The 26,961-nt window shown below is 45.3% G+C and overlaps 1 protein-coding gene across 2 annotated transcripts in view; it reads right to left on the bottom strand.

The window, feature by feature from the left end:
* Positions 1-4,281: 4,281 nt before the first annotated feature.
* The window catches only part of PCGF3 (polycomb group ring finger 3), a 146,556-nt gene continuing 123,876 nt past the window's right edge, over positions 4,282-26,961 (bottom strand). The window contains exons 6-10 of one of the 2 annotated variants that reach the window (XM_044285728.1): positions 24,872-24,960; positions 21,689-21,826; positions 11,552-11,632; positions 11,380-11,396; positions 4,282-4,921 (exon numbers count right to left, since the gene is read on the bottom strand). In XM_044285728.1, coding sequence (XP_044141663.1) covers positions 4,786-4,921; positions 11,380-11,396; positions 11,552-11,632; positions 21,689-21,826; positions 24,872-24,960 — 461 coding nt within the window. In that variant the 3' untranslated portion in view covers positions 4,282-4,785. The remainder of the gene's footprint in view (positions 4,922-11,379; positions 11,397-11,551; positions 11,633-21,688; positions 21,827-24,871; positions 24,961-26,961) is intronic. The other variant, XM_044285733.1, reaches the window with a different exon arrangement.

Genomic DNA, 26,961 nt, shown 5'->3' with positions numbered 1-26,961 from the left:
CAGAATCTAGGCGAGAGCAGTCAGAGAAAAACCGCCGACACACCACTGGCCATCCTGCGCTTTTTAAAACTGCTCCTGCCCCTTCCTCCCAGAAGGCCAGTGCGCCTGGAACGCAAATCTGGCTACATGTTAAAACCGGAAGTGCATCATGTGGACCGCACGCTCCGCTGGAAGTGACGTCCACTGTAACACTTGCGCTTTCTCCCTGTTTGGACCGCATGCTGAAGGAGAGGCTCCGGAAGACATGTTTCCCCATGGATCCCGGGGCTGCTTCCTTTGATTCTTTAACTCCAGACATTGCGTGGCCTCACTCCCCTGGAGGAGCACACGCACCTGCTGCAAAAACCAAGTAGAAGCCCTGGACAGCCACCGGCTCCTAGGGTCCTGCCAACCCATCCTCTGGGTGATAGAGCCCAGCAGGTATACTACCACCTAGACTTCCAGACTAGCGGAACTGACCTGAAAATAAAACTGCAGGTCTCCCACTCCGGGGACAGGAAACCACTGAGGTGGGAGAGAGGCTCCATCTTTTCATTATGCAGGTCTCCTGTTTCTGGGGGTGGATTCTCTCTCTGTGGTGCTGTCGTGGAGGAAGGCAAAACAAGGGATGCAAGTATTTTTGAATAGCACCATACTAAGTTTAAGATGACATTTTAATAGTCTGCATAAAACAGATCAATCTGTAATAATGTAATACTATTTGTAAATGTGTAGCTTATGCTAAATGCATTGAAAACAAAAGATGATCTATCAGCTCTCCATACATCTGTTTTTAAAAATGTTTTCCCGATGAAATAATGTTAGAGCATGTCTTCAATAGCTTACACCATAGCCAGCTGAAGGAGAAGAAGCTGCTTTAACATGCTCTATCTAGAGATATGAGCCTGGTTTTGCAGACAATATAAGCTTTAAAACAAGACTAAGAATGCAGTGCTAGCTATCCAGAGATAGAGCCTTTAGAAACTGGGTTGGGAGTGGGATCTGCACATATTATTCCTGACCTGGTTTCTAAAGGGTTTATTTCTGGCTGTATAGTTGCAAGCACAGTCTCGCATCTTGTTTTAAAGTTTAAACTGTCAGCTTTAAGACCTGACGTATATCTCTAGATCAGGGATGACCAACCTGCGGCTCTCCAGCTGTTGCAAAACTACAACTCCCAGCATGCAAAGACTGCCTACAGCTATCAGCCTACAGCAGGGCATGGTGGGAATTGTAGTTTTACAACAGCTGGAGAGCCACAGGTTGGCCATCCCTGCTCTAGACGCTATACAGCCTGAAATAGAATAGGTTACAGCAGTCCTCCCTCTCAAAAATGGCAATAATCCCAGCCAGTGTAAAAGAGAGGGGACATTGGGTTATATGCCAACAGGCTGTATAGAAACGAAAGAGATATAGATCTTCCTCTCCCTGTGTAACTACTGTACATGACCAAAGGGGGAGGGGGAACATGGACTTCTGTGCATGTCATCCCCTTCTCCCCCATCAACCACAAAGCTTTTTTGTTCCAGAAAAAAGTGAAATGATGACTGTATCCATCTAAATCAATGCTTCTTGGCCTAATTAGGTAGTTTACCCATACCACAACCCAGACTTTCATTAGCGCCTGGATCACTGCTAAAATAAGAAGAAACACTTGCACTACGCTCACACAAATCTCAATAAAGTTTAGTTTTTATATTGTCCCTATCCTGTCCTTTTTCCCATGGATATGCTTTTATTGTACAAAGGTAGTAAACCGTAAAAAAACAACCCTACACATTTGGTATTGCTGTAATCATACCAAACCAGTGAATGACATTTATGCATTCAAAATTGTGCTACGTCGCCCTACCTTTTCTAGTTATTCCCCTGCTTGTGCATTGTACTTTCATTGTGTTAAAGGGGTTCTCTAGGATTTTGTTATTGATGGCCTATTCTTAAGATAAGTCATCAATGTCAGAGGCATACCCCCTTTGATCAGCTGTATGAAGAGGCTGGGACACTTTGTGAGCACTTAAGCCTCATCCTAGTGAATGGGACTGAACTGCAATATCAAGCACAGCCACTAACCAATGGATGGCGCTGTGAAATCCAGTAATAGCTGCAGCTTTCTTAAACAGCTGATCAGCAGGCGTGCTGAGAGGCAGACCCCTGAAGATCTCATATAGACGACCTATCCTGAAGATATCCATCAATATGAAAATTGCAGAGAACCTCATTGATACTCCTGGAATTGTATCAATAATTTGATAAATGGAAGCTACGAATCCTCTTGTCAATGGGGTGAGTGCCTGCAGGGTGTAACACTGTCCAATCAGCACTGGCAGCATCAGACTGCATAGGGACACACTCTATTGACAAGTGGAATAGTAACACCAAGTTGTAAATTTATTGATACATATACAAGAGGAATAATAGAGGAAAAGTACAATGCAGCGTTCTAAGAAAACATACTCCAACATTGTGATTTCAAAGGGAATTCATACATTTACTAAAATAGACATGTCAGATGGTATTAGAGCTCCTCTTTAAATACATATTTCGATGGGGAAAAAAAATGAAAAATACTTCTTCGTAGCTTAAAAACGAAAGAGAAAAAAAAATCCTTAATTTTCACAGCACTGAAGACAAACATTTACTTAAATTAGGCATTCTGCAAGTCTATTGCACAACTGCATTCCTGATGCTTTTTATTCACCCTTAAAATTTGATGAAAACAAAAAAATAAAAATAAAAAATGAAGCTTGTTAAACAGTTCACAATTTTATATGCCCGTAAATAAAGCTGGTCACTTAAACCTTTTCAATGGTAAAATAATATAGAAAGCTTAAAATAGAATAAATAATTTTATAAAGTTATTTTTAAACCCCACCAATCCTTGTTAAATTTATCATATATTCTGTCAGAATTTACTATTTTCCATACGACCTATATTAAACAAAAATGTATGTATACCTGGCTATCTTTCGTCTCACTGTTGCAGGATACAGCAAAGACCCATACATATTATTTTTGCAGACACAATGCAGTGAAAGAAGTGTTAAAACCCTGTTCACTGACGAACACAATTCCCCACCTTCAAAAAATGTTCCAGACGCAACAGGCCGAGTGTGGCTCGTGAGAACAGCACAGATGTATCAAATAAAATCTGACAAAAAAAGTGCTTCCTTACCCATTCTTAAATGTAACATTTGCTTTGAAGTTCCAGGAGCAAACAGTACAATGTACCTCACAGAGGCTTCCATTATTCCAATATATCTCCTTCATGTATCCTATCCGCAGAATGTGGGCCTGATCAGTGCAACTAGCCAATTTATTTTTTATTCAAAACGGGAACAGACAACGGCGGATGGATTTTGTGACATGGCGTTTGACCAAATTAAAATTCAGGTTATTTCACTGCTGAGGTTGTTAGGTTAACACGTGCGCATAGCTATGCGGTGAATTCTTCCGAACACTGTCTTCAATTATAAATACTTATCTCGGATAAGCAGACAGTGCAGTCAGTTGGGAGCTGCTGGCCTATACAGCTATATAGTGAATTTCAGCAACAGAGGGTATATTGTAGCACCATATTAAATTCAAGTGATCCAATAGATACCTGCGAAAATGCAGATTGTTTCATGAATATATGCATTCGGTTTTAGTTCATTACATTCTTTCAATTTACAAGGTTCATTTTAATGCAACTCCAGCAGGCACATGTGTCAGTATTCTTGTATTATTCACCAACTAAATTCCCCGTACCATGTCAATCTTTCTAGATCAAGAAGAAGTTAGCACCAAGAGCACTTAAGATCTCACATGAGAACTGATCATCATTTGAATTATATTGTCTGAGGCCTGTACTAACATGATTAGCAGAAACGACCATATGGCGCAAGAGGAGGGACTTCTAATAGTATTGCAGCAAAAAGCCAAAAGTCCACGGTGGCAACAAATCCCAATTATAACCACCAGTCAAAATGCATAATCCAATTGCTAATCTTTGCAAGTGATATTTTCCACCGAACAAGGAATTTCGGAAACCGCACAATCTGAACCCTTGATTTCTTTTACAAAATATATTGGCTCAAATGTCTGCACTGGGCAATCACCCTAAGGGTCCATTCACACGTCCGTATATGTTTTGCATTTTGCGGACTGCACATCGCCGGTACTCTCATAGAAAATGCTTTTTCTTGTCCGCAATTGCAGACAAGAATAGAACATGTTCTATTTTTTTGCAGGACAGAAGTGCGGATCCGGAAGTGAGGATCTGCAAATGCGGATGCGAACAGCACATTCCGGCCCCATTGAAAATGAATGGGTCCGCACCTGTTCCACAAAACTGCGGAACGGGTGCGAACCCATTTTGCGGACGTCTGAATGGATCCTAAACATAATTTTTTTAAATCTACAAAGTAAACCTGATAGTGGGTTTTAATTGTAAATGATTTATAAAATCTTTTAACAATTAAAAAGCAACCTAAGGTAATTTGGTGTCAATCTGTTTTCTCTATTATATATATATATATAGATATATATTTATTAATATATATACGAGGATCAATACATCTCAAAAACAATCCTGGATGTAGTTTGCAGCAAAGACATGAATATCTATGAAAAAAGTGTTTAGTATTTGTAAACGCCATGCTGGTAGTGTCTTGAGTTGTGAAAAATTATCTCTTTTTGTACAAAAAGTATAAATATTTTTTCTGTCCAGAATCCTGGTAATTGTGTTGCGTACGAGAAACATTTTGAAGTGAAGAGGTTCTCCTGTGTGTGCGCTACAATCTTCTGGCTTGAATCCGCTGGTACAGGTCACATGTCGTGAATCATGAGGTGCACTGTGGTGGTGCCCATGATAGTCTCTGCAAAAACCTTGTCCAGACAGGACAAATAAGTTCTTTTACAGCAAGTCCATTTTCGGTCTGTAATGTAGAAGAAGTGGTGATTTCTGCAACAGCAAACAATATACATTTTGGTTGTTAGGACAAGTTTAAACTGTAACTTTCAGTAAAAAAGAAAAAATTATATAATATATATATATATATATACACACACACACATATACACACTATACACACACATATACATAGATAGAGATAGAGATAGATAGATAGAGATATATCTATCTATCTATCTATCTATCTATATCATTGAGCTTGTTTAAACCCTTCATGACCAGGCCTTAATGACACTTTTTTTGTGATTTAGCATACATGGTGGTTTAATGGTCCTAACTTTGATATTTGTTGGACTGTAGCTCACAGTTTTTTTAATTTGCACTTTTCCACTGTAACTGGGTAATCCATAGGAGCTTGGATTCCAGCAGGCTGTTCAGGCAGAGAACAGCCTTCCGGAATTCTCTGGATCCGGCACTGCGGGATGCAACCAGAATGACCACCGGCCCTATTAATTATAATGGGGTCCGGCGGAGATCCAGCAATATACTGAGAAGCGGCCAGACTGAAACTGCTAAACACTATGGTTTGTGTCCGACTGATTCCAGGCATTCTCTGCTGGAACTGGCAGCTAGATCACAATGGTGCAGATATAAAAACAAGATTTTTGTGGACTCACCTGTAAAATCTCTTTCTCGCTTAGTTCATTGGGGGACACAGGACCGTGGGTATAGCTGCTGCTGCCACTAGGAGGCGACACTAGGCTGAAAAGTGTTAGCTCCTCCCCTGCCGGCTATACCACCTCCAGCCCGGAGAGAGTATATCAGTTTGTGCCCAAGCAGTAGGAGAAAAACATACAGGAAACAAACCATACCCCAACTAATGCCAGTAGGGCCAAACCAGAACTGAGGACTCTACTGGCAAACCAACCGCCATCGCCTGCTGCAATAATAGAAATCAATGGGTGGGAGCTGTGTCATCCAATTAACTAAGCGAGAAAGAGATTTTAAGGTTGAGTCCACAAAAATCTTGTTTTCTAATTCGTATCATTGGAGGACACAGAACCGTGGGACGTTCCAAAGCAATCCACGGGGAGGGAAGAACCACATGCCCATGGAAAACGTTCTCACGGAAGCTTAAGACACTGCTGCCTGCAAGACCTTGCGGCCCAGAACAGCGTCCACTGATGCAAAAGTATGCATCTGGTAAAACCTGGTGAACGTGTGCAAGGAAGACCAAGTCGCTGCCTTACACAGCTGTGAAGCGGAAGCCTGGTGAAAACGAGCCCAAGATGCGCCCACCCTGGTCGAGTGGGCCGTGAAACAGAGGGGCGGTGCCTCAGCAATTACCAAACAAATCCACCTAGCAATTGTTACCTTGGAGGCTGCCAAGCCTTTGCAAGGACCTTCAGGAACAACGAACAGAGTCCGTATGGCGGAACGAACTAGAAATGAATAAGTAAATCTTTAGAGCCTGAACTACATCCAGACGATGGAGAGCTCGCTCCCTAGGATGTGAGGGCGAGGGGCAGAACAAAGGGAGAACAATATATATATATATCTTTGTTGACATGGAAGGCAGAGACTACCTTCGGCTGAAAAGAAGGTACCGGATGGAGCACTGCCTTATATTGGTGCAGAATAAGAAAGAAAGCAAGAAAGCGCTGCCAATTCCAAAACGCGCCTGGTGGCTGTGATTATCACCAGGAATGCAACCTTCCAGGAAAGAAGATAGATGGAAACTGCGTCTAGAGGCTCAAAAGGAGCAAATTGGAGGGAACCAAGGACAAGGTTTAAGTCCCAAGAGGGCAAAGGGGGGCGATACGGAGGGACGGTGTGAGCCATCCCTTGTAGAAAGATCTTAAACGTGGCCTGTTCTGCTAAAGGACGCTGGAAAAAAGAATCTCCGACACCTGTCCCTTTAAGGAACTAAGAGCAAGACCAAAATCCAGACCCGATTGCAGAAAGGAAAGGATAGTGGGAAGAGAGAAGCGCAGTGGAGGGAGGCTAAGTTCTTCACAGAAGAGCAGAAAATAAATTTTGGATGATGCTGGTTTCCTGGCCTTAATAATGGTGTGGATAACCTTGTCAGGGAAACCTCGCCGCTTCAGAATGAGGGTTTCAACAGCCATGCGTGTCTCCTAGAAGGAATGATGAGAATAGTCTGGATGCCCTCCCTCCTGAATGTGCACAGGATTCGGGGCAGGAGGGGAAGAGGAGGGAATATGTACAGTAGAGAGAACCCGTCCTATGGTGCCACCAGTGCGTCTACGGCGCACACCTGGGGATCTCTTGTTCGAGAGAAGGCGGGGACTTTGTTGTTGAGTCTGGATGCCATCAAGTCCACCTCCGATTGGCCCCAACGGAGACAAACGGAGTCAAACACCTCCAGGTGCAGAGACCACTCTCCTGGGTCCACGGTCGTCCAACTGAGGAAATCTGCCGTCCAATTCTCCACTCCCGGAATGCAGACAGTCGATAGAGCTGGTACATGAGTCTCCGCCCACTGCAGGATTTTGGCCGACTCCTCCATCACCGCTTGACTGTGGGTTCCCCCTTGGTGGTTGATGTAAGCCTCGTCATTGTCTGACTGGATCCGAATGGACCGGCCCCTCAGGAGAGGTGTCCAATGGAGAAGGGATAGATGAATGGCCCGGAGCTCTAGGATGTTGATGGGCAGTTTGGATTGCGACTAAGACCATACGCCTTGGACTGTCTGGGGCGGGAAGACTCCACCCCAACCCTGAAGACTGGCATCGGTGGTAATGACCGTCCATGAGGCCGGGAGAAAGGATTTCCCCGACTCCAAAGTTGGGGCCCGAGAGCAACCACCCGAGTGCCGAACACACCCTTGGGGACAGGATGATGCGACTGTCCAAGGACTCCAGTGACTTCTCCCAAGACGACAAAATTGCCCGTTGAAGGGAATGGATGTGAAATTGTGCAAACAGAACTGTCTCGAAGGAAGCGACCATTGCACCCAAGACCTGCATGCAAAATCGGATCGATGTGTACCTGCACCGGAGGAGAAGACGGACCGACCGCAGAAGGGCTAGCCGATTGTTCAGAGGGAGGCGAACTAACGCTGCGTCCGTGTCGAGGATCATACCAAGGAAAGTGATTCGCCTGGTGGGACATAGGGAAGACTTCTGGAAGTTCATCAGCCAGCCAAAGCGTATCAGGGTATACAGAGTGATACGTAGACTGTCCTCGTTCTGACCGAAGGACACTGCTTTGACCAGGATGTTGTCCAGATAGGGAATCGGGGTGATACCACTGGTACGAAGAAGGCAAGGAGAGCGGCGAGCACTTTCGCGAAGACTCTGTGCCGTTGCCAAGCCGAAGGGAAGGGAGACAAACTGGTGGTGGGGCCCTACCGCAAAGCGGAGGAAGCGCTGATGCGCCGGAGCAATTGGGACATGTAAGTACATGTCCCGAATGTCTATTGAAGAAAAAATATATGTGAAGCAACAACAGAGCAAAGAGACTTCATTCTGAATTGTTGAACCCGGAGGAACCAGTTCAGCAGCTTGAGGTCCAGAACCGGTCGAACGGATCCTTCTTTCTTGGGGATGACAAATAGGTTTGAATAAAACCCTGTGAATTGTTCCTCCAGGGGAACCGGGGAGATCACACCTCGAACGAGGAGAGACCGAATTGCCTGGAAAAAGGCGACAGCCCAATCTGAATCTCTGGGTGGCTGGGACAGAAAGAATCGTTCCGAAGGAGGAGAAGCAAACTCGATCTTGCAACCCAAGGTTACAATTTCGAGCGTCCACGCGTCTGAGTTGTGGGCCTGCCAAATTTCCTAAAAAAGGAGGAGACAACCGCCCCTCCAATGAGGGTAGGAGTGCTTCCTCATGCAGAGGACTGCTTGTTGGCCGAGGAACGTGCGGGCTGTGCTTGCGGGGGCCATGCTGATTGAGGCCAAAAGAATGGCTTCTTCCGCTGGTCTTGCGTGGAGGACTTGGGAGGGGCTTCTGCTGCCGGTCGTGTACCGAGAAGCGGCAAAAGGAATGGGCCCGGGCATTTGTAGGCTTAGCGCGAAACGTGCACTTGGATCTGCCCTGTGGCAGGTGAGCTACTTTTACCGCCCGTAGCCTCAGAGATAATCTCTAACCAGGCCCCGAATAATCGGGAGCCGGAAAAAGGGAGGCCTGTAAGAGAACGCTTTGACTATGAATCGGCTGCCCAAACCTTAGGCCACAATTCGCGATGAGCGGGCAACAAGTGCACCTGCGTCCAAGGAAGCCTCACAGAGATACTTCCCCGCCTGTGAGATTTGCAGGGTCAGATTGGAGCTCAGCTAGAGGGAGGTCCGCCTCCAAGTCCTGATTTAACCGGAGTGCCCATTCAGAGACTGCCTTAGCCACCCAGGCGGAAGCATAAATGGGACGAAGTGCTGAGCCACTTGCTGCGAAAACGGACTTAGAAAAAGACTCTATATAGCGATCTACCGGATCCTGGAGGGATGAGCTATCGGCCACAGGAATGGCAATATGTTTGGCGAGACGTGCGACCAGAGGATCCACCTTAGGAGGTCCACTTAGCTACACAATCCACCAGAAAAATAGTAGATCAAGTCATTCGGATGTGGTAAAGTGACGATCTGGACGGTCCCACGCCTTTGCAATGACAACCGAAAAGTCGTTGTGTAAGGGAAAGGCTTTAGGAAATTGTCTGGAGTGGAGAAAAAACACTCCCTGGTGGCTCATGGAGGGGGAGTCATTCTGCACCTTGAAAGTGATGGACAGCAGTAACTAGGCTGTCCACCATGAAAGCAATCTCGGAAGAATGTTTCGGATCCATATCAGAGTCCCCAATCTCCCCGTCAGACAGAACTTCCCCCAGGAGGGAAGATGCGTCCGAGCATGGAAGGTACGGACTGCGCAGGCGGGATTTAGCAACCAAACGACCCATGAGGGAGAGGATGGATTGGGATATTTTCAATAGGTCCTCCACTGCCCGGGATAGGGTATGGGCCCAGTCCGGTTCCAGACGGTCAGGGTGGTCATGGGCACTGCGTAGGCTTCGGGGGGCAGACCCTGTCTGGGCGCACAGCATGCAGAGCATACAGAGTCTGGCTGGCCGCGCTGGAACTTAATTTAGCATTTAGTGCATGCATAATAAGTGGTGGCTGGTGGCATGCGGGGGTCGCTCGTGGATTCGGACATGGCTGCTAACCGAACCCAATACTGGTCTCAGGGCTGGAGAGGAATGTAACAGTCCTACCAGCTTGCAGGAGATCCCAGGTCCTGTGTTCCCAGTAGAAGCGTGAAGCTTGCATCAGCGCGGGGAATGCGAAAAGGATCCTCCCACGGAGCCGCAGCGGGAATCAGAGCCCCACCCATTACGTCACGGAGAGAGGCGCCGAATTGCGGCCTATGCTACACATTAAGCTGCGGCCGCACTTCCGGTCGTCCGAAGGGACCTGGAGCGGCGCATGCCGAACCAGGGGGAGGCCCGAAACAAAGTCTGGGTCTAAGGTAGCGTGGTGGCCAGCCGGAACTAACGGAACAAGGGGAAAAGCAGGAACCTCTGTGGTCTGAGCAAAGTGGTCGAGACCCGAAGCGAGAAGTCTGTGTGTGTGTGGGGGGGTTGTAAAATACTCGCCTATTCCAGATTACTCACCCCATCCTCTCCTCTTCACCCTCCCCCAGTGGACCAGCAGGGTTACCTCTTCAGCAGCTGGCACCCGAAGTGCCAGGAGTCTGGTATGGCGGTGGTAGGGTCTTGTCGGATCCAGGTGACCCTTTGGCTGGCGGGAGGCAGGGGAGCTAGGCTGCCCTGTTCCACCTATACTTCTTGGGGGAGGTTAGGCGGTGAGGGAAACAGACACCGATCTTGCTCCCCGGGTAGACAGAGAGGCTAGGCTACTCTGCTTCCCATACCTAAAAGAAAAAAAATAACAAAAAGGAAGCCGCCCTGCAAGCAGGAGGTGTGCCTTCTACGACACAGCTAAAAACTGATATACTCTCTCCGGGCTGGAGGGGGTATTGCCGGGAGGGGAGGAGCTAACGCTTTTCAGCCTAGTGTCGCCTACTAGTGGCAGCAGCAGCTATACCCATAGTCCTGTGTCCCCCAGTGATACGAGCGAGAAAGTAGCCTTAGTAACTACATGCATTCCCCATGTAACCATTCTGGAGCATCTATTATTTATGATTCCTGCTAGACGTTACGAATGCTAGAAGATATGACTGTATTGCCCTGATGGGTGTATCTCTGCACAGCTTGCCCTATCCAATAAATAGTTTCTCAGCAAAAAATGCCTTTCTTCACTAATCAGGCGTTCCCTCTCAACTAATATTCTCTGTCTGGAAAATTTTAGATGGACTGCCAGATAAGTAAGGAATCAGATTACATGCCACCCATAGATGGGTATGAAAAGAAACTGTTAAGTGGAGAAAGAGGCATTTTGCCCCAATAAGATAATAGAATGTTTATTGCATTCATTTGCACAACTGATTTATGCAACTTTTACAAAAAGTTAAGGCCCAATTAACTATACATACATGTTAACACCATCTGACTGAGGATAAAAAGAAAAAAAAATGATTCAGTCCTACATACAGTTCTATTATCACTGACAGTATGCAAGTCACAAACACATATATATATATATATATATATATATATATATATATATATATGTGTGTGTGTGTGTGTGTGTGTGTAAAAAATTACCTTAAACCTCCATCTTGTGACAACAACAAACTTAAGTGTGTGATCTTTGCCCAAGATTTCTTCATTGCATAATATGTCCAACTGAAAAGAAGGATAAAGAATTGCTTAAATGCACAAAAAAAGTTAAATGATCTGCAAGCATCTGTCCTACAGTGATTTGTCAAAGTATTCACCCCTTGGTGTTTTTGTTCCATTTTATATAACAACATGGAATACATTTTTGGGGTAGTTTGTGCCATTTGATTTATGCAAGTCGCTAAATATTTTTTACTGTGACACAATGATTAACATGGAATTAAGATGGAAAACAGAGAACTTTACTGTAACTAAGGATTCACCCCTTGAAAGTCTATGTTCTGCGGAACTACAGTTTGCTGCAATTATAAGTCTCTTGAGGTATCTCTATATGACCTTAGCTCATCTAAAAATTTGCTCTTACTCCTTCAAGTTAGATGGGTTGCACTGGTGTACAGTCATGCCACAGATTCTCCACTGGACTGAGGACTGGACATTGTCTAGGCCTATCCAAGACATTTACATGTTTCCCTTCAAACCACTCTGGTGTAGCTTCAGCAGTATGTTTAGGGTCATTGTCCTGCTAGAATCCTGACTAGTTTCCAGTACCTACCAACTGAAAAGCATCACCACAGCATGCTGCCTCCCCCAACATGCTTCACTGTGCAAATGGTGTTCCTGACAGGATGAGAAGTGTTTAGACTCATCTGACCAGAGAAGCTTCATCCATGCATTTACAGTGTCTGCTACATGCTATTTGGCCAAATCCAAACATGTTTTTTTTTTTGCCCCATTCTGTGGAGTGTATGGCTTACTGAGGTCCTATGGAAAGATACTTCCATCTCAGCTTGGACCTTTATAGAGCTCCTTCAGTGTTGTTGTTGTCTTTGTTTAATCTTTAATTATTGTCCGATTTATCAGTTTTGGTGGGTAGCCATCTCTTGTCAGGTTGTGCAAAATTTGCCACTGTATAGTAGTAGTTGCACATGTGCTGGGAACAGCACATGCATGCAGCTAGTTATATGCATTATTAAAACATCGCCAAAGATGTCTGATCATTTAGTATGAATAACTCTTAAACCCACTTGCCAGCTCTGCACCCCAACAGTGGCCAGTTTCATCCATTCATGACAGACTGAAAATAAATGAATAGAGGCCGCTAATGGACAGAACCCTCCATCAGCAGCGATTTTCCAAGTACAATGCTGGCAAGCAGGTGGGCAGAACAGAATGTAAACCTGAATTATTCATATTAAACTATCAAACATCATTGTCAATAGTTTAATAATTGAATAATAACGTTTTCACATTTTACTCCCTGCCTTCCCGAGTCATAACAGAGCTGTATGAGTTTTTTTTTTTTTTTTTGCAAGATAGGTTGTACTTTTCAATGGCACCATTTACTACTCCATATAATGTAGCGGGAGGCTGAAAAAAAAAAAATCTGAATGGAATTGGAAAAAAAAAAAGAAATAACACAATTCTGCCAGTTTTATGGGTTTTGTTTTTATGGAGTTCCCTATGCGGTAAAACTGACCCATGACCTTCATCCTCTGGGTCAGTAGGATTACAGCCATACCACATTTATATCGTTTTCCTAGTGTTTTAATATAAAAAAATAAAAATAAAACTTTAGAAAAAAAACAAGATTTTTGTGAACTCATCTGTAAAATCTCTTTCTTGCTTAGTTCATTGGGGGACACAGGACTGTGGTTATAGCTGCTTGCTGCCACCAGGAGGAGACACTAGGCTGAAAAGGGTTAGTTTCTCCCCTGCAGGCTATAATCCCCCCCCAGCCTGGAAAGAGCATGTCAGTTTGTGCCCAAGCAATAGGAGCAGTAGAAACATGTGCGAAGCAAAAGAGAATGAAACAAATGCCGGCGGGAGCGAACCCGAGCTGAATACCCGACCGGCAACCAACCGCCACCACCAACAATAATAAACACTGGGTGGGTGCTGTGTCCCCCAATGAACTAAGCGAGAAAGAGATTTTACAGGCGAGTTCACAAAAATCTTGTTTTCTCGCTCATATCATTGGGGGACACAGGACCGTGGGACGTCCCAATGCAGTCCGCGAGGAGGAAAAAAAAATAAATTGGAATTTTTTTTTTTTTTTATAAATCACATGCCCATGGAAAAAACGCCCTCGAGGATGCTTAATCCACTGCAGAGTGAAAAACCGTGCGGCCCGGAGCATCATCCGCCGATGTCTAGGAAAGCACCTGGCAAAACATGGTGAATGTGTGCCCGGAAGACTAAGACACTGCCTTATACAACTGTAAAACTGATGCATGGTGGAGATGAACCCAAGAAGGGCCATAACTCTGCTGGGCGGTGCCTTGCCCTGGGAGCGGAATGCCTCAGCAACTAACCAAACAGATCCACCTGGAAATGTCCCCTTGGAGGCCGCCAATCCTTCACAAGGACCTCCAGGAAAAAAAACAGGTAAGAGTCCGTACGGTGGAAAGAGCTATTCATGGACAAGCAAACCTCAGAGGCCAAATCATATGGCCGATGAGCCCGCTCTCTAGAATGCGAGGGAGAAAGAAGGGAAAACCATGTCTAATGACGTGGAAGGCGGCGACTACCTTCAGCAAAAAAATAAGGTATTGGTCGGAGCACTGCCTTATGTGGGTGCATGACAAGAGAAAAATATACGTACAAGAAGGCGCTACATCGTTTGGATGAAGCCGGTTACCGGGCCACAACTCTGGAAGCAGAACCAAAAAACCAGGGCCATAGGATCCCCCTTTGGTAAAGAGAAACGCTCCCTAGGAAGTGGTAAATTGGTAGACCGATGCCCTCAGAGCCGTAGAGGCTTATGGTGAGACTTCTAGCGGGAGAAGCTGCTTGATAAACCACAGAGAAAAAAACGCCTGAATCAGGCATGCCCAAATGCAGGCCAAAGAACCAGTAACCTTGGAGATAGGTAGAAGTAAAGTCTATGTGAGAATCACCGGCGATTGGAAGCCTCGCCAGCGACCATATAATTGACAGCATGGCAACTCTGCCTGAAGGGGCAAATGAGCAGGACCAAGATGAGAGAAAAACTCCTGCCGGAAGGAGTGAGATGACGGCGTCCAACGCCCCCACCGTACCCGAGAAACCCTGAACATGCAGGAAAAAAAATAGAGCTGGGATTCCAGAGCCGTACCACACATGGCTACTGGTCAGGTAGACAGAAGGAGGAGGCGGTCAACTATTCAGCTCGAGGAGGGACAAGAAATAGAAAGGGTGTTCCGTGCTGGAACGAAACCCCTACCAGCGGTGGAAAGGCGTTACAACCACCCGCTCTGTCGGGCGTGGGGAGAGTCTTAGTCCAGCCACGGAATGAGCAGTGAAAGGTATGACCACCATCAGGCCGACATGATATAGTCATTAATCATGTCTGAAGAGAGGTAGCACCCAAGTTCCGCTTATAACGGCAACCTAGTGGTAGATGAGTGCCATAGGGACTAAGCTACCCAATAGAGCGCGCACCCAAAGCGAGGTGTAGATCAGCTATAGCAATTATGCAGTCGCAACCCCTGTGTTGACGACAGACGGACAACAGTTGTCAGAGCAACTGCAATTAACGGTAGTGTAAATGAGTAAGAGACTAGGGGTAAAGCCCATTCCCATCTGAGACTGGCGCTATACAGAAGTAGCCACAGAATCTAGTGGTAGTGCAATACTCCACCTGAGGAGGAGGCCATACAAGGGGAGCAACAAATCTAATTCTAACTCCATACTCCAGTTGAGGAGGAGGCCACACAGTAGAGGCCACCGATTCCAGTGCTAGAAGAATCAGTCACCTGACGAAGGAACTGTGCAGTAGGAACCCTAGTATGTAGTGGTAACGCAAATACCCCTTGAACAGAAGTAGCTACAGCTTGCCCCGCATGCGCAAAACAGAGGGGGAGGCCTGAGGACATCCAGTAGGAGCAATGGTACCATACTGCCCCAGATAAGTGGAGCTAACTTTAAACACTCCACCTGGGAAGGGCGCTGAACAGGAGCAACCGCCGAAGCCAGAGCCAGGGCAGCACCTCTACCTGAGGGGGGCTGCCCCACTGTAGCGACTACGATCTCTAACACTAGCGTGAAAACTTCACCTGCAGAGGAGAACACGCTGTAGTAGCTAATCCAGAGTGCCAGCATAACCATTTCACCTAGATAAGGAGGAGTGGTGGACAGAGAATACAGAGTCAGTGCAACACTCGGCTCGCTGGATCGTAACCACAATATTCTGTGTAATGGCGTACGCACTACATGTTGTCGATGACCAATACCATGACTGACATAGCGGGTCTCTAGGACACATAAGTGTTGCTGGGTAACCCCCCTGAGAGGACAGAGGTTGAAATATTTGCGCCCCTAACCAGCACCGGAAGAAAAGAAGGATACAATATGGAAGTAGCCACAGTATCCAGTGGCGATACCCATATGCCACTAGATGAAGAGTACAGGGGACCAGCGGGAACCGACTATTGCCACGCCATACCTGTGAAGGAAGCCAAGGCATCTAGTGCTGTGGCGTAGTTGAATTGTAGCATCCAAAGATGCTTAGTTATTCCCCCGTTAGCGGATCACTTGTGGAAGGGGGTGATGCAACTGGAAGCATGGTGGTGGCAATGCGACTGATGAAATAGCATCCAGTGGTAGAGCAATACTTCGCTTAAGGAAGGGGTTAGCGCGGCAGTCAGAACCGTATCCAACGGTAGTGTAATTACCCCACCTATGTAAGGGGGTAATCTATGAAGGGAGGTAACGCATACGGCAAGTACTGTATCCCGAGGTAGTGCAAGTACACCACCTATGGAAGGGGGTAATGCATACGGCAGGAACTGAATTAAATGCATATGGCGAATCCTGTACCCGGTGGGAGTGCAATTACTGCACCTAAGTAAGGGGGTAATGCATATGGTAAAAACTGTAACCAGTGATAATGCCATAACACCACCTATGGAAGAGGCTAATGCATACGAAAAGTACTGTACAGAGTGTAGAAGCAATTCTGCCAGCTACGGAAGGGGGAACGTCCACGGCCGGCACTGAAACCAGTGCTAGTGCAGTTAGTCCACCTATGGAAGGAAGTAATGCATAAGGCAAGCACTGTATCGAGTAGTAGTGCAAATACTCTGCCTAAGGGAGGGGGGATGCATACGACAAGTACTGCTGGCTACCATGGATGCAAGATTGCACCGGATGCATTTCAGAGTCTGTATCACTGATTTCACCAAACCAGAGGGAGGGGCGTCTGAGCGTGACCCTAGGAAGGAAGTGTGGGGGTGCGGAGGTGACCGAGAAGGAATAGGTCCTGCTCTGGCCCGCTTGTGCGCAGTTCTACCCCTCAGAATCTTGCCCATGGCAGTTGCAGGCTGCATCAACCAAACTACCAATGGGGTGGAATAGGAACTTCTAAATGTCCGCCCACTGGATTGTGCAGGTGGTGCTTTATCAACCAAACGACCGATGAGGGTGGATTGGGAACTTCCAAAAGGTCTCCCACTGGATTGCGCAGTTGGAAAAATATCAATTAAACGACCCGGGAGGGTGGATTCGGAATCCTTCAGATGCCCTCCACTGGATTTGCGCAGGTGGAGCATTATCAACCAAATGGCCCCCGAGGGCGGATTGGGAAACTGGAGAGAGCCTCCACTGTCCGGGATAGGACACGGGCCCAGTATGGTACACAGACAGGGTGGTCCTGCAGTCATGTGGGCTGAGGGGGGCAGGACCTGTATGGGCGCAAATTTTTTATGAAACTGATGTCCCAGCCTCAAATGGACAAGAGGCAGGAAGGGGCTGAATTCTTCAATAATAAGGCACATTGTCTGCAGATAGAAACCCCGGATAATCTGGTGCCGGCCTCAAGAGGTAACTGGCCAGGAAGGGTTAAAACTGCCTTGAGGACCGGGGGCGGAGCCAGTGAGCTCCTTGGGGAGGGGAACAGTTAGGCGGGAAGAATTTGCGCCACAGAAATGAACCCACCAAAAAATTACCTATTTAGGCTAATAACCTCACTTGTCCTGGATATTAAAACTTAACTTTTACTATCTTCAATTAAAAGTACTCCTAAGTATAAGTGAATGTGAGCTATAAAGAAAGGGTTAGAACTAACTAATGCTCTGTCAGTTCTGTAACACATTCCCTGTAATTGTAATGTCAACAGGGGGTGCACTCCCCACGCCGGCACACACTTGAACTCTGTCTTCACTGATTAGTGCACTACCATCCTATATATAGTGTACAGTCGTGGCCAAAAGTTTTGAATTACATAAATATTGGAAATTGGAAAAGTTGCTGCTTAAGTTTTTATAATAGCAATTTGCATATACTCCAGAATGTCATGAAAAGTGATCAGATGAATTGCATAGTCCTTCTTTGCCATGAAAATTAACTTAATCCCCAAAAAACCTTTCCACTGCATTTCATTGCTGTCATTAAAGGACCTGCTGAGATCATTTCAGTAATCGTCTTGTTAACTCAGGTGAGAATGTTGACGAGCACAAAGCTGGAGATCATTATGTCAGGCTGATTGGGTTAAAATGGCAGACTTGACCTGTTAAAAAGGAGGGTGATGCTTGAAATCATTGTTCTTTCATTGTTAACCATGGTGACCTGCAAAGAAACGCGTGCAGCCATCATTGCGTTGCATAAAAATGGCTTCACAGGCAAGGATATTGTGGCTACTAAGATTGTATCTCAATCAACAATTTATAGGATCATCAAGAACTTCAAGGAAAGAGGTTCAATTCTCGTTAAGGAGGCTTCAGGGCATCCAAGAAAGTCCAGCAAGGCGCCAAGATCGTCTCCTAAAGCAGATTCAGCTGCGGGATCGGAGTGCCACCAGTGCAGAGCTTGCTCAGGAATAACAGCAGGCAGCTGTGAGCGAAGACTTTTGGAAGATGGCCTGGTGTCAAGAAGGGCAGCAAAGAAGCCACTTCTCTCCAAAAAAAAACATCAGGGACAGATTGATCTTCTGTAGAAAATATGGTTAATGGACTGCTGAGGACTGTGGCAAAGTCATATTCTCCGATGAGGCCTCTTTCCGATTGTTTGGGGCATCAGGAAAAAGGCTTGTCCTGTGTCATGCCAACAGTAAAGCATCCTGAGACTATTCATGTGTGGGTTTGCTTTTCATCCAAGGGAGTGGGCTCACTCACAATTTTGCCCCAAAACACAGCCATGAATAAAGCATGGTACCAAAACACCCTCCAACAGCAACTTCTTCCAACAATCCAACAACAGTTTGGTGAAGAACAATGCATTTTCCAGCACGATGGAGCACCGTGCCATAAGGCAAAAGTGATAACCAAGTGGCTCGGGACCAAAACATTGACATTTTGGGTCCATGGCCTGGAAACTCCCCAGATCTTAATCCCATTGAGAACTTGTGGTCAATCCTCAAGAGGTGGGTGGACAAACAAAAACCCACTAATTCTGACAAACTCCAAGAAGTGATTATTAAAGAATGGGTTGCTATCAACCAGGAATTGGCCCAGAAGTTGATTGAGAGCATGCCCATACATCACAGAAACAACTGAAACAAAGATCTAAAAGCAGTTTAGCAGCAAACTTTGCGAAAACTAATATTTGTGTCATTCTCAAAACTTTTGGCCACGACTGTACTATGGATGGTTCTATGTGGGAACCAATGCTCACTCTTGTGTATACTCCACTAGTATTATGCTGCACTCATTAGTAGAACTAATACAGGCATCAGAATCTAAACTGTCCCCCAACATGTTTCGCCAGCTAATCTGGCTTCATCAGGGGTAACGGACAGACTTGAGGGAAGACGCTGCCCCATAACCTTATAAAGGCTATCTCCACCTTAACAGCAGACTTGAGAGCCAATGGGTGTAGGGAAAAGGAAGGTATGGGTATAATGAGAACAGCCCTGCCAATGGGCAGACGATAGGTCACTATGACTCATAACACTGTCATCCGGGAGGAGGGTGTGTTCTCATGTGTAGGCTGCATGCCTGAAACCTGCAGACTTGCCTTCTATGAGCACTAGTTTGCTGAACCACAGGAACTTCAATTAATTTTCAGACGGTCTTCTGGCTCCCGCGCACACGCGCCAACACTTAGTCTCAGGGCGCACATCTCCGTCTTACTGCGGCTGTGCGTGAACTTTGTCTCACAGCTCTCGGTTTCATACGCCTGCGCAGGCACTTGGTCTCGAAGCGCACTTCTCCGTCTCAGTGCGGCTGCGCAAGGACTTAGCCTCACAGCACTTAAATTAACAGGTACCACCAGACTATATTGCAGCTGCAGATGAAGCCCCTCCCACATACCTGGGAATTAAAGTTGCGGCCTAAAGTTTTGGCGCACGGCTGACCGGAGCACAGTGGGGCCTGGACCGATACACAGAATGCACCCCCTGGCCTGAGGAGAGAAAAAAAAAAAAAAAAAAAAAAAAGTAGGCCTGAAGTGAAGCCGGGGCCTAAATTTTGCGGCGCCCGGTCGACTTGGATGTCCGTTCAGCCGGCAGGGGAACGGAGGCGCTTTCAGGAGCCCGGGTGTGCATACCGGCCCACCTCACCGGTGGGCCAGAGAACAGGGGGCACTAGAATGGAGCGCGGCAGGCGCCCGCTTGCAGTTACCGGCCACAGGAGCCCACCCCGCAGCCTGGAAAGAATAGGCGCAGGCCGCAGTGCCTGAAGAGAAAATGACTTGGGGCACAATACGTGACCCAGGCCCTGTGTTTGCTCCCCCCCCAGACATGGTCTCGCAGAGGCCCAAAACCGTAGTGGAGAGGGGGTGTGGGAGGAGGTTGGCAGGGAATTGGAGAATACTCACCTAATCTGGACTTTTCACCCAATCTTCATTCTCTACCCTTCACCTCTCATCAGCTTACCAGCAGGGTCACCTTTTCAGCAGCTGGCACCCAAAGTGGCAGGAGACAGGAATGGCGGGTCTCACCAGATTCAGGTGACCCCTTGGCTGGCGGAAAACAGGGGAGCGAGGCTGCCCTGGATCCTTTTTTTCTTCTTGGGGAGGTTGGGTGGTGAGGGAAACAGACACCAGCCGCGCTCCCCAGGTAGACAGAGTGGCTAGGCGATTGTTTCCCAAAACCTAAAAGGGAAAAATAAAAAATAAAAATAAAGTAAGTCGCCCCGTATTAAGCAGGGAGGGTCTGCCTCCTACAGACACTAAGCTAAAAACTGACATGCTTCTCCAGGCTGGAGGGGGTATAGCCTGCAGAGGAGGAGCTAACACTTTTCAGCCTAGTGTCGCCTCCTAGTGGCAGCAAGCAGCTATACCCACGGTCCTGTGTCCCCCAATGATACGAACGAGAAAACAATTTTTTCTTTTCATCGCCATATTCTGACCCCAATAACTTTTCAATCGATGTCTACAGAGCTGTGTGAGGGCTCAATTTTTGCGGGAGTGTATATAACCTTTGGATCCCTTCATCATTTTTTGGGGGCGGTGAAGTGACAAAAAAAAAATGGTGACTCTGCCACTGATTTTTTTATTCTGTTACGCGGCTAACTGTATAATAATATTTTTATATTTTAATAGTACGATCATGTGACACCGATTGCACACAGGTGGACCCTATTTAACTAGTTATGTGACTTTGGCATTTAATTGGTTGGAGCAGACCTTATTTAGGGGGTTTGCAAAAATGGGGATGAATACATATGCACTCAACTTTTCAGATTTTATTTATCATATTTTTAAACAGGATATTTTTCTTTCTTTACACTGCACTGGACTATTTTGTCAGGTCCATTACATAAAATCTAAACTAAAATCCATTTTATTTCCAAGTTGCAATGAGATAAAACAAGAAAATAAGACTACAGGGTGAATACTTTCACATGGCATTGTATTTCATATTTGTAGTTGATCAAGAAAATATTGAGGACACAAATCTAATTTTTAAAAGGGTCATCCAAGAGCCACTCAATTATGATAATTAGTTCTGATACAGCATATGAACAGAAGTTTTCCCAAGTCGGCAAACCCATTTACAAAAGTTTTCATTTTCTTTGAATTTATAAAAATAACATTTTAACACTTAAACTATAAAAAGTCAAAGAATTTAATATGAAAGATGTATTTTGTTTATTTATAAAAACAAATAGAAACCTTTTAATGCAAATGTACATTGCTATGCCTTACCTCATTAAAAGATGAAAGATTAAGTTTTTTGGCTATGAATTTCTTGAGATGTAAAACTGTTGCCTGGGCTGAGCACCGTATCCATTTTCGCTTGAGCCCGCGTAACTTGCTGCTATTGCATTCTAAGCATATACTGACCTTTAGAAGGGGGAAAAGCACAGAAGACACATGCCTTAGTAATTTGTGCTGCCATTCCAGATGTAATGCAGTGCCACTTAAGAGGAGAAGTAAACTAAAGCTGACAGAGCAGCACACCTATGGTTCTGCAGTCCAGCAGATGAAAGTAACCCTTCAAGCAGCTGTAAACAGTGGATTACTTAGTATATTACTTTGAAACTCATGATCCCTCCAGGTCTAAATTAGATTCTGTGTCGTCTCAAGAAAACATTCCTTTCGATATTTTAACAATTTAAAGCTTCGACGAAGAAACACTGTGGCACTGGAGCAAGAAAACTGACCAAACCAAGCAAACTCTCCTTTGTGTCAAAATCAATGTCTTTCATGAAATCCATCTTTACATCCCTCAAAGCACCAACTATATATAGAAAGCTGCTGAATAAAAGCATTCGGCCTGAACAAATACATAGGTCACATAAATGTCAACCTGCATTGTGTCTCCCCGCAGCTCATTATACACATGCCCCGGTATTTCAATCCTTTTAGCCATTATTAGATTAGCTATGTCACTCTGCAATGAATACGTGGGTCAGAAGATAAGAAAGCTGAATTGATCCTAAGATTGGCTTAACAATTTTAAAAAAGGCACTACACCCATTTTGGGGATTGAATAAACCTGCCTTTTTCTGCCAGCTCTAAAATACTATATTATTCGCAGTCTCACTAGAATTTTATGAGTGGTCAACAGCATAGGATTGTGCGGCCTTCCATTGTGAAATGTCGAAATGGAAACACTTGGGGTCATTTATCAAACTGGTGAAAAGTAGAACTGGCTTAGATGCGCATAGCAACCAATCAGATGTCACTTTAATTTTCCAAAGGAGCTGTCAAAAATGAAAGGTGGAATCTGATTGGTTGCTAATGGAAACCAAGCCAGTTCTACGTTACACCAGTTTGATAAATGACCTCAGCTAATTATTATAGAGTTCAGATTGCCGTCAAATCATCACATTTATAGCCTATTAAGCTAGCCTAAGTCCTGTAAAGTGCAAAAATAAACCACAATCACTTGGAAGTGAAATAGTTTATAAAATTAAAGGGAACCTGTTACCTGTTTTATGGTGTCCTAACTAAGGGCAATATAAAGAAGTGACTGATTCTCTTAGCAAAATGCTGGGTCACTTTCTTTAATTGACCCAGTCAATCTGCCAACATCTTGTATTGAAAAGCTCCAGCTGATAATGATGAGTCATGAAAATTTATGAGCTCCTGACTCTTCCCGCCTTACCTGCTGCTGATTGACAGTTATTTTCAATATGAATCAGCAGCAGGTGGGCAGGGGAGTGGCTATAGCTGTTAATTAAATAAACGCAGGACTCAATGACATCACGCTGGACTCCAATTTACTCGATAGCATACGGCATGTGGCATCTTTGTGTGTATATTATGAGGTAACCATCTGTCAAACCATTAAGTCAATACATCTAAAGTACTTTTTAGTAGTTAAAGGGGTTGTCCCACTTCATAAAATAGGTTTTATCTAATCTATTTACCCCCACACAACATATCTTCCTATCCATGTTATTATCCAAAAGCTACCTTTCATTCAAAAAATCATGTAAAGCGATTCCTTTGTTGTTTTCTGTATCCCATGGATACGGCCTCTTTCGTCCGGCCGCATCGCTGTGCCGCGCCTGCGCACAACGGCTGAACAAGTACTCGGGCCGCCTCTCCATTCCTACAAGTACGCGCACGCCCGCGCATGCGCAAATACAGCAGGCGGGTGCCGGAATCAAATAGCCGGCACCCGACCTCTATGACAGGGAGCGGGACCTTAGGGGTTAACTGCCGCTGATCGCAGCCCCCTATCATAGAGGTCGGGTGCCGGCTATTTCACTCCGGCACCCACCTCCTGCATTTGTATTAACATTGGTGGCGCAGTGCGCCCCCCCCCCCCCAGTATAATATACATTCAGTGCGGCCACCCCCCCCCCCCCCCAGTATAATATACATTCAGTGCGGCCACCCCCCCCCCCCCAGTATAATATACATTCAGTGCGGCCACCCCCCCCAGTATAATATACATTCAGTGCGGCCACCCCCCCCCCAGTATAATATACATTCAGTGCGGACCCCCCCAGTATAATATACATTGGTGGCGCAGTGGGAAGTGCCAATGAGGGTTAAAAAAATAAATAAAAAATTAACTCACCTCCTCCAATTGTTCGCGCAGCTGCCGGTCTCCTGTTCTATCTTTAGGACCTGTGAAAGGACCTTTGGTGACGTCACTGAGCTAATCACATGGTCCATTACCATGGTGATGGATCATATGATGTACCATGTGATGACCACAGTGATGTCACCAAAGGTCCTTTCACAGGTCCTAAAGATAGAACAGGAGACCGGCAGCTGCGCGAACAATTGGAGGAGGTGAGTTAATTTTTTATTTATTTTTTTAACCCTCATTGGCACTTCCCACTGCGCCACCAATGTATATTATACTGGGGGGGTCCGCACTGAATGTATATTATACTGGGGGGGGGGTGGCCGCACTGAATGTATATTATACTGGGGGGGGTGGCCGCACTGAATGTATATTATACTGGGGGGGGGGGGTGGCCGCACTGAATGTATATTATACTGGGGGGGGGGGTGGCCGCACTGAATGTATATTATACTGGGGGGGGGGTGGCCGCACTGAATGTATATTATACTGGGGGGGGGGCGGCCGCACTGAATGTATATTATACTGGGGGGGGGGGCGCACTAAATGTATATTATACTGGGGGGGGGGGGCCGCACTCAATGTTTATTATACTGGGGGGGGGGGCGGGACCTCACATACGGCTCCATGTGGATGACCTCATACACATGAACGAGCACGCAGGGTGAGTCATGAGGAGGCGTGGCCTTCACTCAACTGCCTGAGAACCAGGAAGTTATCAGGACATCTACTGCTGATAAGATTAAAAAAGCAAAGTGGGACAACCCCTTTAATGATTGTATATAATTAGATAATCAAATATCCACATGACAGGTTCCCTTTAAGTTCCATGTTGGCTATACCTGTTCATCACTTCTATGGTAGTCATGGTCTTCTTCTTGTTTTTCTTCTGTTGTATCTTTAGTTGTATTTTCTTCAGGCTTTGACTCACCTATTAATTAGGGAAGTAACATTCAATGGTAATTGAAGTAAATGAGTATTATTTTAATATTGCTATGGACAAAGCAAAACTCTCCAACTGAAAGACATTATAAGGAGAAAAAGTATTGGTGTGTAGTCAAATGACTTGTAGTTTCTGTGTATATATACACACACACACATGTGAAATTCTGTTCTGTATTTTAAGCTATGATTGAGGGCCTGTGTAAGGTCCGAAAAGTGTCTGCATCATGATGTATACACACTGGGTGAAATTTATCATGAGGGGAATATCTGAAGTCCGTTTTGCTGTGTTGGTGTACTTTATGCCACACAGGGGCAGAGGGGCCATAGAATCCACAGGGAAATGATAAACCAGGGCCCATGTTCTATGTGAATAAACGTACAAGATTTTAATCTTACAAGCGATTGCTGGATATCCTTTTATTGGACATTATCATCCATAAAAGGTATGGTTGGGTGAGTTTTATGTGGAAGAACTTGACTGACTCACACAGTGCCCTGAACTCAACCCCGCCGAGCTTATATGAACTAAAATGTAGAGCTGTGCCCTCTGTGTCTGACCTCACAAATGGTCTTCTGGATGAATGGACACTCCAAAACCTTGTAGAAAGCCTTCCCAGAAGAGTGGAAGCCGTTTTAGCTCCAAAAGGGGAACCAACTCCATATTAATGCCTAGGGGAGATCATAAAAGCTTCTGTAGGTGTAATATGTAAGTGACCCAATACTTTTGTCCATATAGTGTATACATTAAAGGCTGTGGACACTTTTGCACTGTCAGAGGAGCTGACAGATCACTCTGTGGCCCTCATCTCTGCGATCCTGAAAAATCTTTTCTGTGGACCTCTTTTTAAATTAAGTTTATTTTATTTGGTAGTAAAGATGTTATCTTAAAAGGTTGTTCAGGAGAGCAGAAATAAGTGCTACAGAGCGAGCCGTCAGAGAGCTTGTCTTACGCATTTCACTCAGAACAGGACTGAGCAGCCTGTAATATATGTGAAGGCTGCAGAAGACATATCGTTAAAATTGGTAATTACTGGGGGGGGGGGGGGGGGGGGAGAGAAACTGATCTGAGATTCCATAGTCTTTACACACCGCCATCATTTTTAATTGCATACTAACAACCTACTGAATATGTGAATATTTTAAGTAAACGGGTGGATGTTTTTTTTTTTTTATTGAATTAATTGAGATCACTACATATAGATGTTTAAAGGTGCCACAGATTACCTAATGAACATGCAAAAAGCTTGTTTATCAGGTAAAAGATCCTTGGTTCAGTCACCTAAATTAACATTTGAGGGCAGCAGATCGTGTCATCTAAGCAGAACTCTGCTGCCCACAAACAATGATTCTCTATGGGGACGAGCAATGGCATTAGCAATAGCTCTTCCCCGTACTGTGGAGGGGAATGCTGCATGTAAAATGTATACCTCCACTGATGAGCAGGCGATTATCGGGAAGGAGATCTTCCTTACCAACAATTATCTGCCTCAACGAGCAGTGTAAAGAGGCCTTTAATCTTTCTAATGGCAAACAGCCTTGCTCGTCTATCGGGAAGGAGATCTTCCTTACCAACAATTATCTGCCTCATCGAGCAGTGTAAAGAGGCCTTTAATCTTTCTAATGGCAAACAGCCTTGCTCGTCTTTCTCAGTCACACCATTCCAACCAGAGAGCGAAAAGTGAGTGACTCAATTAGAGCATCACACATTCGACTAATCAATGGAGTGCTCTTCTGTGGGGATCTTTATCTACGCTTATCAAGAGAACAATAGAGATGTCATACTGTTATCCCAATTCTACAACTCAAATAATAATAATAATGAGGATTACCTTGCAGATAACATCTTCCCCTCATAGCAGCAGTAAACTGACATTGGATTAGCTACAGTATCTATATAGAAGGTCCTATTTGTGTTGACAGCTACAGAAGGATAATAATTGTATTTAGTTTTCATTGGCTTAGCCCTAGTCATGAAATGAAAAAAGAA

The sequence above is a fragment of the Bufo gargarizans genome, chromosome 1 (genome assembly GCF_014858855.1).
Source record: "Bufo gargarizans isolate SCDJY-AF-19 chromosome 1, ASM1485885v1, whole genome shotgun sequence".
Classification (NCBI taxonomy): domain Eukaryota; kingdom Metazoa; phylum Chordata; class Amphibia; order Anura; family Bufonidae; genus Bufo; species Bufo gargarizans.
This window is presented reverse-complemented; position numbering and strand designations above follow the sequence as displayed.